Source organism: Bufo bufo, chromosome 10, assembly GCF_905171765.1.
Source record: "Bufo bufo chromosome 10, aBufBuf1.1, whole genome shotgun sequence".
Taxonomy (NCBI): domain Eukaryota; kingdom Metazoa; phylum Chordata; class Amphibia; order Anura; family Bufonidae; genus Bufo; species Bufo bufo.
In genome coordinates, this window is record NC_053398.1 from 7,043,617 (window position 1) to 7,057,442 (window position 13,826).

A 13,826-nucleotide genomic window follows, 5' to 3' on the forward strand; every position below is an offset into this window, starting at 1 on the left:
ACTGCTGGATGCCATTACAGTGAATGGAGATCCGGCGGTGCGCGTTGGTATCCGGCTATGCCGGATATGATGAACTCTGGCAGTCTGTATCTCTGCCAGAACAGACTGCCGGAGTTCACAGCGCAGATGTCAACCGAGCCTAACCCCCACACAGCACCATTTTAAACCCTTTTATCTTAAAACATTTAGGCCCTGATTTATTATATCTTCACTCCAGGATTCTGGGGTCATAAAGTAGCGCTTGCACAAAATTTTGCGACTTTTTGCATTTTTACACCATTCACTCCAGTTTTGTAATGTTGGTGGGAAAATGGGTGTGGTCAGCTATGTTAATGAGCTTCACTCCAGAATTATCACTGAAACTTTTTTTTAATTAAGTCACCATCTCACTCCAGGGGGGGTGGAGCAGCAAAACTGGAGGAGCTTCTCTAGACAAAGGTGTCAGGTCTAAAGATAAATGTATCAAGTAACATCAGATATCAATGCACACAGCTCTGCACGTGTCAGGACTGGTTTCAGGACAGGGCTGCTGCGGGTGTCAGGACAGGGCTGCTGCGGGTGTCAGGACAGGGCTGCTGCAGGAGTCAGGATTGGTGCCAGAACAGGGGTGCTGCAGGTGTCAGGACAGGGCTGCTGCAGGTGTCAGGACAGGGCTGCTGCAGGTGTCAGGACAGGGCTGCTGCAGGTGTCAGGACAGGGCTGCTGCAGGTGTCAGGACAGGGCTGCTGCAGGTGTCAGGACAGGGCTGCTGCAGGTGTCAGGACAGGGCTGCTGCAGGTGTCAGGACAGGGCTGCTGCAGGTGTCAGGACAGGGCTGTTGCTGGTTTTAGGACAGGGTCATAAAGTAGCGCTTGCACAAAATTTTGCGACTTTTTGCATTTTTACACTAATTCACTCCAGTTTTGTAATGTTGGTGGGAAAGTGGGTGTGGTCAGCTATGTTAATGAGCTTCACTCCAGAATTATCACTGAAACTTTTTTTTTATGAAGTCACCATCTCACTCCAGGGGGGGTGGAACAGCAAAACTGGAGGAACTTCTCTAGAGAAAGGTGTCAGGTCTAAAGATAAATGTATCAAGTAACATTAGATATCTGATAAATGTGGCATCAAGTTCTCCAACGCAGACTCCAGCAAAACTGACTCCAAATTTCCCCCTTATGATAAATCTCCCCCATAATGAATGGAAACAAGTGTCCTCTTGCATATACTGACCTCATCTATGCACACAGCTCTGCACGTGACAGGGCTGCTGTGGGTGTCAGGACAGGGCTGCTGCGGGTGTCAGGACAGGGCTGCTGCGGGTGTCAGGACAGGGCTGCTGCGGGTGTCAGGACAGGGCTGCTGCGGGTGTCAGGACTGGGCTGCTGCGGGTGTCAGGACTGGGCTGCTGCGGGTGTCAGGACTGGGCTGCTGCGGGTGTCAGGACTGGGCTGCTGCGGGTGTCTGGACAGGGCTGCTGCGGGTGTCAGGACTGGGCTGTTGCTGGTTTTAGGACAGGGTTGCTGCAGGTGTCAGGACTGGTGTCAGGATAGGGCTGCTACATTACTGAAGAAAGCTGTTGCTCTAAAGCTTCACCCTCCTGCACCCTCCCCACGATCCTGATCGCTTCCTGAAATATCTGATTAGACAGTCCCACATTACAGCAGGAAATCAATTTCGCAGAGCGCTAAAAATAATCTCCGCTAAATATAAGTAATAATTACTAACAGGACGGATGAGAAATGTTACAATGGAAACGAGAAGAGGAATCAGAGCCGGGAAACTGTGCAGACCTTCACGCGCTGACCACAGTCCGTAATCTCTGCGCTGACCACAGTCCGTAATCTCTGCGCTGACCACAGTCCGTAATCTCTGCGCTGACCACAGTCCGTAATCTCTGCGCTGACCACAGTCCGTAATCTCTGCGCTGACCACAGTCCTTATCCTTTAAGCTGAAAACAGTCTGTAATCTCTGCACTGACCACAGTCCGTAATCTCTGCGCTGACCACGGTACATAATCTCTGCACTGACCACGCTATATAAATCTCTGCACTGACCACGCTATATAAATCTCTGCACTGACCACGGTATATAATCTCTGCACTGACCACGGTATATAATCTCTGCACTGACTGGCCAGGTACTCGCAGTAATTTGAGTCCTTATATTGTACAGCATTTTATTTCAGTATCTCTCATAAAGTAATCCCGTTTTTGGAGCTGACACTTCGTTGCAGTGGGTGACATGACCTGAGTGCACAGATAATACAGGAATATGGCAGCATAATATAAAAGGAGAGGATCCCACACATCACATGCGAGCACCACGACACACAGGACACACAAGGGCTACGACTTACATGAAGTGGCTGTCCTTCCACTGATCAGAGCTGCGTTCTGCTATGACGCTGGTCAGAACTTCAGAGCTGGATGGCATACCAATTCTCACGCCGTCCCAAGCCACAAGGAGCCAGTTTCACTGCCGAAAAACGAGAGACGATTAGTAAGGACCCGGGCAGATGTGCACATCCAGAGCAGATCGTGTGGAGGACCCCAGTGTACCCCACTAATGCAAGACCCTATGTACCTCAATGTGCTGGATCTAGAGTGTAGTTTAAGACCCATATACCCCAATGTTCTGGGTCTACAGTATAGTGCAGGACCCCATGTACCCCAATGTGCTTGGGGAAGAGAACAGTGCCGGACCCCTGTGTACCCCTGAGCTGTATCCGTACATAGAAGCAGTGCCGGACCTCTACATACTCCTGTGCTGTATCTGTACATATACGCAGAGCCGGACCCCTGTGCACCCCTAAACTGTATCCATACATAGCCGCAGTGCTGGACCCCTGCATACTCCTGTGCTGTATCTGTACATAGACACAGAGCCGGACCCCTATGTACCACTTAGCTGTATCTGTACATAGAAGCAGGGCCGGACCCCTGCATACTCCTGTGCTGGATCTGTACATAGACGCAGAGCCGGATCCCTGTGTACCCCTGAGTTGTATCCATACATAGCCGCATTGCCGGACCACTGCAAACTCCTGTGTTGTATCTGTACATAGACGCAGTGCCGGACCCCTGCATACCTCTGAGCTGTATCCGTACATAGAAGCAGTGCCGGACCCCTGTGAACTCCCTGAGCTGTATCCGTATATAGATGCAGTACTGGAACCCTGCATACCCCTGAGCTGGATCTGTACATAGACGCAGAGCCGGATCCCTGTGTATCCCTGAGTTGTATCCATACATAGCCGCATTGCCGGACCCCTGCATACTCCTGTGCTGTATCTGTACATAGACGCAGTGCCGGACCCCTGCATACTCCTGTGCTGTATCTGTACATAGACGCAGTGCCGGACCCCTGCATACCTCTGAGCTGTATCCGTACATAGAAGCAGTGCCGGACCCCTGTGAACTCCCTGAGCTGTATCCGTATATAGATGCAGTACTGGAACCCTGCATACCCCTGAGCTGTATCTGTACATAGAAGCAGTGCCGCACCCCTGTGTACCCCTGAGCTGTATCTGTACAGAGCAGTCCCTGACCCCTGAGCTGTATCCACACAGAGCAGTGCAGTACCCCTGCGTGCCCCTGAGCTGTATCCGTACATAGCAGCAGTGCCATACCCATGTGTACCCAGAAGTTGCATCCGTACAGAGCAGTGCCGGACCCCTGCAGCTCTAGTTCCAGCATCATGCCCTGGGAGCGAGTGTCTCAGTCCTGAGCAGCACTGGGCGACTCTCACACTGGACAGTAAGTTACGAGTCCTTTGTGAGCTCAAGGGAAGGAAAACAGAGACGGGGATTTGGCAGAAAAGTATAATGGGGCCTTCTCCTGTCCGCGGAACCTGCAGCTTTTCTCCCCTTTGGTGGAAACAATCGGGCATTGTCGAAAAAAGAAAAGCAAGTGTGACAGATGAAATATAGTGGGGCCCCTGGTAGGAAAACAGTAAACAAAAGCTGCATTGAGGGCCGATCTCTGTACAGATAGAGCACTGCACAACCCCTGCCATTTAACCCCCCCCACACACACACACACACACACACACACCACAGCCCACCAAGGGTTAACCACCACCAGATGAATAGGGTGCCAGCGGCAGAATTTCGGGATACAATAAAGAGACTCGAAGTGAGAGACGAGCCGAGAGATGCGCCATTGTCTGAAAAGCCAGGAAGACGGACAAACATGAAAGGACGGAAGCCATTGCTGGGGATCCCCCTCCTCACTGAGCTCATTGCTGGCAGGACAGGCCAGAATGCAGCATCTGAACGCCGCAAACACTGGATGATTTTCCTTCAAACTCCGTTCACCTTTTTTCCGTCCGGTGCTGAAAAGTCCGCAGAGCGGCGGCACCAGACGGCGAATCCAGTGATTATAATGCAGCAGATTGTGACGAGGAAACGTGGAAATGACAGACAAGTCCCGACCCCGTCTCCTTCACGTGCGCTCTGTCGTATATAAGTTTGGTGGCAATTTTTGTGACTTTTTGGACTCCCGAAGCCTATGGAAAAAAAACACGAGAAACCCCCCTGTACCTCCCGCATGCTGCATTCTGAGACATCCCTGTCCCCAAAAGAGGTGAGAAAAATACTAAGTGGCGTCCACATCGGCAGATCTCTGTAGACTTCACACCTGGCATTTCTGGGAAAAACGCCACAGAAAACGTAAAAACGCTGTGTGTGACTGCAGCCTAAAATCTGTAGCACTGCGCTGCCTAAATGTGTGCCAACTGACCCTGCGCTGTGCAGGAAACATTTCACTTTCTAATGCAGAAGGTGAAATCTGCCGGTAACTGCAGATTTTTGTGCACAGATCCAATAGCATGTCACCGTCACTGCCTGAGCCCCTGGATCACGTCCCACACTGTGCACCCCTAATCTCCAGACCTCTGGATGCAGCCTGCAGTGTAAAGAATGGAAGTGTGCATTCATACATAAAGGACTCTAGATGCAGCCTGAAGTGTAAAGAATGGAAGTGTACATTCATAGACGCAGGACCTTGGATGTAGCCTGCAGTGTAAAGAATGGAGGTGGGCAATCATAGACACAGGACCCTAGATGTAGCCTGCAGTGTAAAGAATTGAGGTGTGCATTCATAGCCACAGGACCCTGGATGTAGCCTGCAGTGTAGAGAATGGAGGTGGGCATTCATAGACACAGGACACTGGATGTAGCCTGCAGTGTAAAGAATGGAGGTGCGCATTCATAGACGCAGGACATTGGATGTAGCCTGCAGTGTAAAGAATGGAGGTGTGCATTCATAGGCACAGGACCTGGATGCAGCCTGAATACCTCCATCCTTTAAACTGCAGGCTGCATTCAGAAAACTGGAAAATGCAGCAAATTAGAAACCAGGTTACTTTTATAAAATGCAGATTTCCTGGACTTTGTGCCGGTTACAGCTCAATGGACGTCAACCATAAAAGCCTCACAGCAGACATGATAGGGGCTCCAACCTGTGAGAACCAGGCCGGCTGCAGTACTGATTCTCCTGGAGAGTCATGGGGGTCAGATTACTGTCAGGGCATGCTGGGAATTGTAGTATCACCACTGCTGCAGAGTCACAGGTTTTGGACCACTGTTATGGTATGCTGGGAGTTGTAATTTTTTATACTGCTGAGGAGCCAAAGGGTTTGGACTATTATTCTGTGGTGCCACTGTGAGGGCATGCTGAGAGTTGTAGTTCTGAATACTGCTGTGCAGCCAAAAGGCTCAGACTATTATTCTGTGGTGTCACTGTCAGGGCATGCTGGGAGTTGTAGTTCTGAATACTGCTGGGGAGCCAAAGGGCTCAGACGATTATCCTGTGGTGCCACTGTCAGGGCATGCTGGGAGTTGTAGTTTCACCATATCACTAAAATAACCACATAAGACATGATGAAGAATGAGTTCTCTTGGCTTTTAAATCTCAGAACATTGAAAACAGGGGAAAGACCTCCGGCCAAACCTTCCCAGGGCGAGTGTGTGCTTCAGGGGTACAGTGAGAACCCCGATAATGAGTCTAGAGGGAGCCCCAGTAATGAGTGTGAGGTCATGCTCAGCACGGCTCCGTCCCACGCTCAGCAGCCGCCTTCCACATCAGCCTGGCTTAGACATGACGAGCCCTGGGAGCCACATGTGCTCAGCCACTTCAGTAAGTGTTCGAGAAGGACCACAGAGCAGTAAAGTCCCAGCTAGGATTGGATGACACGGGCCCCGCTCCGAGTGTGGAAAACATGAAGCGAGCGCTGCTACACCCAGCGCAGCCATCGGCCTGGACGCCACTCAACCCGCATCTCGGCCTCCGTAATAAGAAGAATAGAGGGCAGATGAGATGCTAAACCAAATATCAGCAGCAGGTAATGTCAGAGGCCCGCGCCTCGCGCCTCTATAGGAGTGATGTCAATGCCTTTGGCCTTTCTTAAGTCAACACTAAGTTGCGAGGAAGAGAAAGGCTTTTCCTCTTTGATTATACAAAGCATCACACTGTGGTTGGCAGAAGGTCACCCCGCCGGTTACAGAACCCCTCGATATTAAATCTTATAAAAGGTGAACACTGATCCCATTATAGCGGTGACGCTGCAGCCTCCATTATTATTACAGATTAGAAGACCCCCCCCTTCATTGCCTCCAGACAGTTATCTGCCAATCTGCATCAGATCCCCTTATAGTTTTCTATTTACACACTGTACATAGGCTACGATCTCCAGGCAGTAATTTCCCATGGATTCTGGCATATATTCCTCCCTGAAACCCATCCTCAGCGGTATTCTACACTGCCACACCTATGGGCGTGCATGTAATGCTCTTACAGTAGAGACTCCACGGTGTGACTGACACGTGCCGGCTGTTAGGAAGACGCACTCCTTCACGGCGCAGCCTCTAGGCCAGATGGTAACAATCAGAGGCGCAGTATGGACACCCTGCGGCCGGCACCCAACCTCCACACGTGTGGAGCTGAGTTTTGTCAGCCACCAGCGCACAATCTGCTCTCCATCTTCTTCCATCACCTTGTCCTCAGGGTTATGACCCATAATGATTGAAAAACTTGACTCGTCTGTGAGAAAGTTTTCAAATTAGCCAAGAATGGAACACAAGAGGTTCAGTTCTGTCGTCACAAGACTAGGGTCTCTGTAACCTAAAACAACATGGCCGCTGCACGCCGAGAGCTCACACGCTGCGCCATGTCTACATCACGTATATCAGCCTAAAGCTATAACTGAAATCCTCACGCATCACGCGAACCTCAAGTATCAGAGCGAAAATGTCAGCGCGTTATGCCACCTTCAGACAGCAACTACCAGTAAATATGGCTGTGGGAAATAACCACATCAGAAACCAATTTTAATAAACTTGATCTTATCGAACTTCGGGTGGGTTCACATCTGCGTTCTGGATTCCGTTATGGCTTTCCGTTATAATAATGTTATAACGGAAAATAACGGAATCCATAAGACGGAAATCAAAACGGAAGCCTCCATTTTGATCCTTCACAATACAAGTCTATGCGCACCATAGTCCTGTCCTGCATAACGGAAACCAGGACGGATCCGTTTTGCTGCCCATAGGCTTGTGTTATGACGGAAAGCAAAACGGAATGCCTTTTAAGGCTACGTCTACACAACGACATTTGTCGCGCAACATTTTGTATAATGGCAGTCTATGGTGTCGCACTGCAACATCCTGCGACTGCGACGCAACAGTCGCAGAAAAATCCATCTCGAATGGATTTTCTGCGACTGTTGCGTCACAGTCGCAGCATGTTGCAGTGCGACACCATAGACTGCCATTATACAAAATGTTGCGCGACAAATGTCGTGTAGACGTAGCCTTAAAAGGCATTCCGTTTTGCTTTCCGTCATTAATAGAAGTCTATGGGAATCATAACGGATCAGTCTGGATCCCGTTATGCAGAATAGACAAATAAAGTCCTGTCAACAGGACTTTGTTTTCCGTATTGCATAACGGGAACTAGACGGATCAGTTATGCTTGTCCATAGACTTCTATTATGACAAATCAAAACGTAATGCCTCTTAAAGGCTTCCGTTTTGACTTCCGTCTTATGGATTCCGTTATTTTTCGGAATCCCTAACACTAGTGTGAACCCAACCTTATTCAGGAAAAAAAAAAAAACGGAGCTGTATGTGATCTAACACAGCAAATCACATAAAAGGACAAAACACAGTAAGAACTAGAAATATAATAACAAAGGATAAAATTATCAATAATTATATAACAAAAGTAACCATAAAAAGAAAGAATAATCACATAATAAAAATAACAAATATACAATAAAAGTATCAATAAAAAGAAAAATAAGTAATAAACAAAAATAACAAAGGTAAATAGTGATGATATAATATATACTTACAAACGTAAAAATGAATATGAAAAAATTAGGAAATCATAAAAATAAAACATTAACATAAATAATGACAACAATTTCAAATGATAAAATAAAATGAAAATAGTAAAAATGAAGACAAATTATCATAAAAATATCCTTGTACAGAGCGTCTACCTGCAAATGACACTGCCATGAACTCCCCAGTTTGCATTGATTATGCATATCCAGCTGTTCAGACACTGTTCTGGAATCTCAAGAGTTAAATACAAAGATCTAAAATTATTTAAATTCAGGAAAAACCTTATCAAAAAAACAGCAGATTTGCTGAGGACGAGGCGCTGACGAGTGATAATTATGCATTGGTTTGTTCTATTTTTACTGGCGGGTCTAATGTGTGTATTTTTAGCCTCTGGGTGGACAGTTCTGACACCGCCGGGCTGACAACTGCTCCAGAGCCGGCTACAAATTCTTACAATGCTCCCTAACCAGAAAACATCCGGCGAGCCGTCACATCCCCAATCCCTCAGTAATTCTCATTATTCATCGGAAATCTGGGCTGAACAAGAGAATTCCACAAGACCTGCCCCAATTCATCACAGCATGGGAGCCATGTGGGTGAAATCTACCTGAGACCAGTAACAAGCGGGAACCTCTACTCCTGTTACACTGGTGCAGTCAACGAAAGCTGAACCCAGAGCTGGCAGCATACAGATCGCTCATATAATACCCACCCCCTACACAAATGGTTATAGACACTTATAGCCAGAGAACCGTGATGTCACCTCCTGTATAATATAACTGATATCTGGAGAGCGGTGATGTCACCTCCTGTATAATATACCTTATATCTGGAGAGCAGTGATGTCACCTCCTGTATAATATAACTGATATCTGGAGAGCAGTGATGTCAACTCCTGTATAACATACCTGATATCTGGAGAGTGATGATGTCTCCTCCTGTATAATATAATTTAGATCTACAGCAGCGAGCAGTTATGTCACTATGGTCACATGTGTGGGACCCCTGGTCCCTTTTGATACGGCTCACCGAGAGCCTGCATATCAGTATAAGCCTTTACTTTTCATTTCTTTCTCTCAGTAAAATAATGGTCGGGATTTTTTAACTATAAGGGTAATATCATTGCAATATAATATTGTTTTACTTGATCTTGTTTGTGGTTTCTAACTGTCAATGTTATGCCATACTTTCCATGATAATGGAAATTTTGTTACTGGATCTACCTCTTTGGTGGCTGCACCCACCTTAACATGTCTATGTTTAGCCATGATATGCTGATACTTTTGTTGAAAAAAATATCAATAAAAATGTTGAAATCAAAAGATGTCCAATAAGAAATTTCCAATGAGGAATATGAGGAACTGGAGGAGGAAGAACAGGATCAAGAGGAAGAGGAGGTGGAGAAAGTGAAAAATAAACATAAGAAAGAGAAGGAGAAAAAGGCAGAAGAATGATGACAAAGGATCAAGAAACAGGACAAGTAAGAGATGGAGGATGTAGAGGAGGAGAATAAACATGAGAAAGAGAAGGAGGAAAAGGTGGTAGCAAAGGAAGAACAGTATGAGGCTGTTAGGAACAACAGGGTGTTCCCTATTACTTCATGTTTTCTTGCTAGCATTTTTGGGGTAGGTATTTTCTGCCTTGCATCTGAGATAGGCAATAACCTATCTTGGCCTTGTTAATTTAGGGCAGAGCTGTTGATTGCTCATCCTCTTTATGTCCAGGCCTTTTGTCGTGTGGTTGCTGGGGATAGCGTATGCTCTGTGCATTAGTTTCCAGATTCAGTATCTTGTTCTTGTCTATTGTGTTCTATCAGTGTATCCTGGGACCTGTGGTTCTCCAGCCTCTCACTGCTGTCAAGTGTAGAGAGTGGTGATGTCTATAAGAGATAGAGGAGGAGGAACAATACGAGGAGGAAGATGTGGAGGATAAACATTAGAAAAAAGATAAAGGAAGAAGAATATGATGAAAAGGAGGAAAAACAAGAAAAAGGAGGAGGAAAAGGGGATGGCAGAGTAGGAAAAATACAAGGCAGAGAAGAAGGAAGTGGGAGAGGAGGATAAACATGAAAAAGAGGAGGCAGACGAGGGGGAACAGGGGCAGGAGGTTTATTGGTTTCCTATAAAATTTACCCTATTGTGTGTGAGTGTATCACTGATTTGTTATCCTACTAAAACTTAACTTTTATCAGATAATTTATAAAAAATATGTCCCATGTTTATAGTAATAGATGACTGCATATACCATCAGAGACTTCGCAAACTGTAAAACTACAGGGGTGGTATACCTATGTACCTGTGTCTGTAATCTTCAATATGTGGGTAAGACTAAAAGAGAGCTCAGGAGGAGGATTGGGGACCATCTGGGTGATGTTAGACACAAACAAGATACTCCAATCGCAAGACATATACAGAACTTCCATGATGGAGATTCCAGGTCACTGAAGTTCTGTGTAATTGAAGTGATACGTCCATCCCCCAGAGGTGGTGACCTCAATAGAAAAATATTGCAAAAAGAGGCGGAATGGACTCATAGGTTAAAAACAGTGAGTCCATTGGGCCTCAATGAAATATTGTCCTTTGGATGTTTTATTTAGTCCCGGTGTATTTAAATACTCTAAATCAACTGACAAGTACATAAAAAGAAAATGGACGAGATAGGTTATATTCATGTATATCAATAAAGTGGGGGGTTAGATATCTGTCCAGGGTACATCATTAATTTCCTTATATAATGCACTCGACCCCAGACTAGCCTCCTCTCACTGAAAAGTCCCTTACCTATGAACCACTGTAGCCCCCAAAATATTATATACCGAGGTCATATATTGATAACACCAAGAATAGCCTGTGGACCAGAATGCATGATAGCCTGTCATATAACGAGCCTCTCATAATAGATCAAACTATGAGCATCTGGATCATTTATGACATCTTGGCCCTATACATAAACAAATGAATGTGTTTTATATGCATTTTTGCGCATATGGTTATACGACCTGTATTTATGTCTGAACCGTCTATCACTAGCTGGATTATTGCGTCTCTATCGGACTTCTTGAGACGCATTAATATGACGTCCATGCGTTCCACAGAATCATGTGGTACCTTAGGTACCAGAAACGCATGAATATGACGTCCATGCGTTCCACACAAGCATGCAGTACTTTAGATCCTAGGTCGGGCCTGGACGCATGACTCTGACGTGATGCGTTCCACATTCTATGTGGCATTGATTCAACAAGGTGCTGATAGCATTCTTTAGAAATGTTGGCCCATATTGATAGGAGAGCATCTTGCAGTTGATGGCGATTTGAGGGATGCACATCCAGGGCACGAAGCTCCCGTTCCACCACATCCCAAAGATGCTCTATTGGGTTGAGATCTGGTGACTGTGGGGCCATTTTAGTGCAGTGAACTCATTGTCATGTTCAAGAAACCAATGTGAAATGATTGGAGCTTTGTGACATGGTGCATTATCCTGCTGGAAGTAGCCATCAGAGGATGGATACTTGTTCTCATTCTGTTTACGCCAAATTCGGACTCTACCATTTGAATGTCTCAACAGAAATCAAGACTCATCAGACCAGGCAACATTTTTCCAGTCTCCAACAGTCCAGTTTTGGTGAGCTCGTGCAAATTGTAGGCTCTTTTTCCTATTTGTAGTGGAGATGAGTGGTCCCCGGTGGGGTCTTCTGCTGTTGTAGCCCATCCGCCTCAAGGTTGTGCGTGTTGTGGCTTCACAAATGCTTTGCTGCAGACCTCGGTTGTAACGAGTGGTTATTTCAGCCAACGTTGCTCTTCCATCAGCTTGAATCAGTCGGCCCATTCTCCTCTGACCTCTAGCATCCACAAGGCATTTTTGCCCACAGGACGGCCGCATACTGGATGTTTTTCCCTTTTCACACCATTCTTTGTAAACCCTAGAAATGGTTGTGCGTGAAAATCCCAGTAACTGAGCAGATTGTGAAATACTCAGACCGGCCTGTCTGGCACCAACAACCATGCCACGCTCAAAATTGCTTAAATCACCTTTCTTTCCCATTCTGACATTCAGTTTGGAGTTCAGGTGATTGTCTTGACCAGGAGCACCCCCCCTAAATGCATCGAAGCAACTGCCATGTGATTGGTTGACTAGATAATTGCATTAATGAGAAATAGAACAGGTGTTCCTAATAATTCTTTAGGTGAGTGTATATGCGTAGTCAGATCTTTTTTATATGCAGTCATCTATTTCTATAAACGTGGGACATATTTTTTTATAAATTATCTGATAAAAGTTAAGTTTTAGTAGGATAACAAATCAGTGATACAGTTAATTGTTCCTACAACATATTTATCTCAAACCAATACTGTGAATTCTATTGTGTGTGAGATACGAAATCAGACTGTGTGCCCTTTTAGGGGCAAGGGATGATGGGAGTTATGCCAATCTCTGTGCCGTGGAACATTCTGGCACAATACAAGTAAGAGGAGCCTAAACAGGGAAAATAAATGACATCAAACATACCCAAATCATGTAAGAAGAGTAACAGGGAGAGAAGCGTTCAGCCTCCACATGTTCTACACTTTCTCTATTTTTGTGGATATGGATAAAAAAGAAAGAATGAAGAAGAAAATCCAAGTGACGCCGTATAATTTTAAAATCCAGTTGACACCGTATAATCCCAGGATGCAGGTAATGCCATATAATCTTAAAGGGTAACTATAATATTTTTTTTTTATTTGCTAGTTTATTAGAGCTAGGCATGTATACCTGAGTTAGTCTGGCAATGATTGTCAAAACTGTAATTACCTTATAATAACAGCTTTCATTAATGTCTTCTGTCCCTTTCCACTGCTCCCTTACAAGACAGTTGCTAGGGCTTGTCTGTCTCCGGCTAAGAAGACCGGAAGACGGAGGGCGGTCCTTCACACTACATGCCTGCATTAGGCTTCAGAGTGAGGAGGCGTGTCTCTCAGTAATCCAATCTGATTGGCTGGCAGGGAGCTGCTGGCTACAGCAAGTGTGTATGGGAAGTGAGGGAAAGCAGTTTTGGCCTCAGAGAACTGGCAGAGAAGCTTTCTTGAGAAGGTCCTCATATTATAAATGTTTAAACAGCCGTAACTAAGGGAAAAACTCAAGGAAAACAGTGGTAAGTGAAGAAACTAAAGACTGCTTTATGCATAATTCTACTGCAACAGTAACATATGCTAAAATATAATTTTTGATGAAAACATGACAGTTACCCTTTAAAATCCAGTTGACACCATACAATCCCAGGATGCAGGTGACACCGTACAATCCCAGGATGCAGGTGACACCGTGCAATCCCAGGATGCAGGTGACACCGTGCAATCCCAGGATGCAGGTGACACCGTACAATCCCAGGATGCAGGTGACGCCGAACAATCCCAGAATGCAGGTGACGCCGAACAATCCCAGAATGCAGGTGACGCCGTATAATCCCAGGATGCAGGTGATGCAGTATAATCCCAGGATGCAGGTGACGCC

General features: G+C 45.9%; 1 protein-coding gene across 1 annotated transcript in view; it reads right to left on the minus strand.

Moving 5' to 3' along the window:
- The window catches only part of SOX6 (SRY-box transcription factor 6), a 298,295-nt gene that overhangs the window by 184,220 nt on the left and 100,249 nt on the right, over window positions 1-13,826 (minus strand). The window contains 1 exon segment of the mRNA XM_040410826.1: window positions 2,340-2,458. Within this exon segment, the coding sequence (XP_040266760.1) occupies window positions 2,340-2,416 (77 nt within the window). The 5' untranslated portion in view covers window positions 2,417-2,458.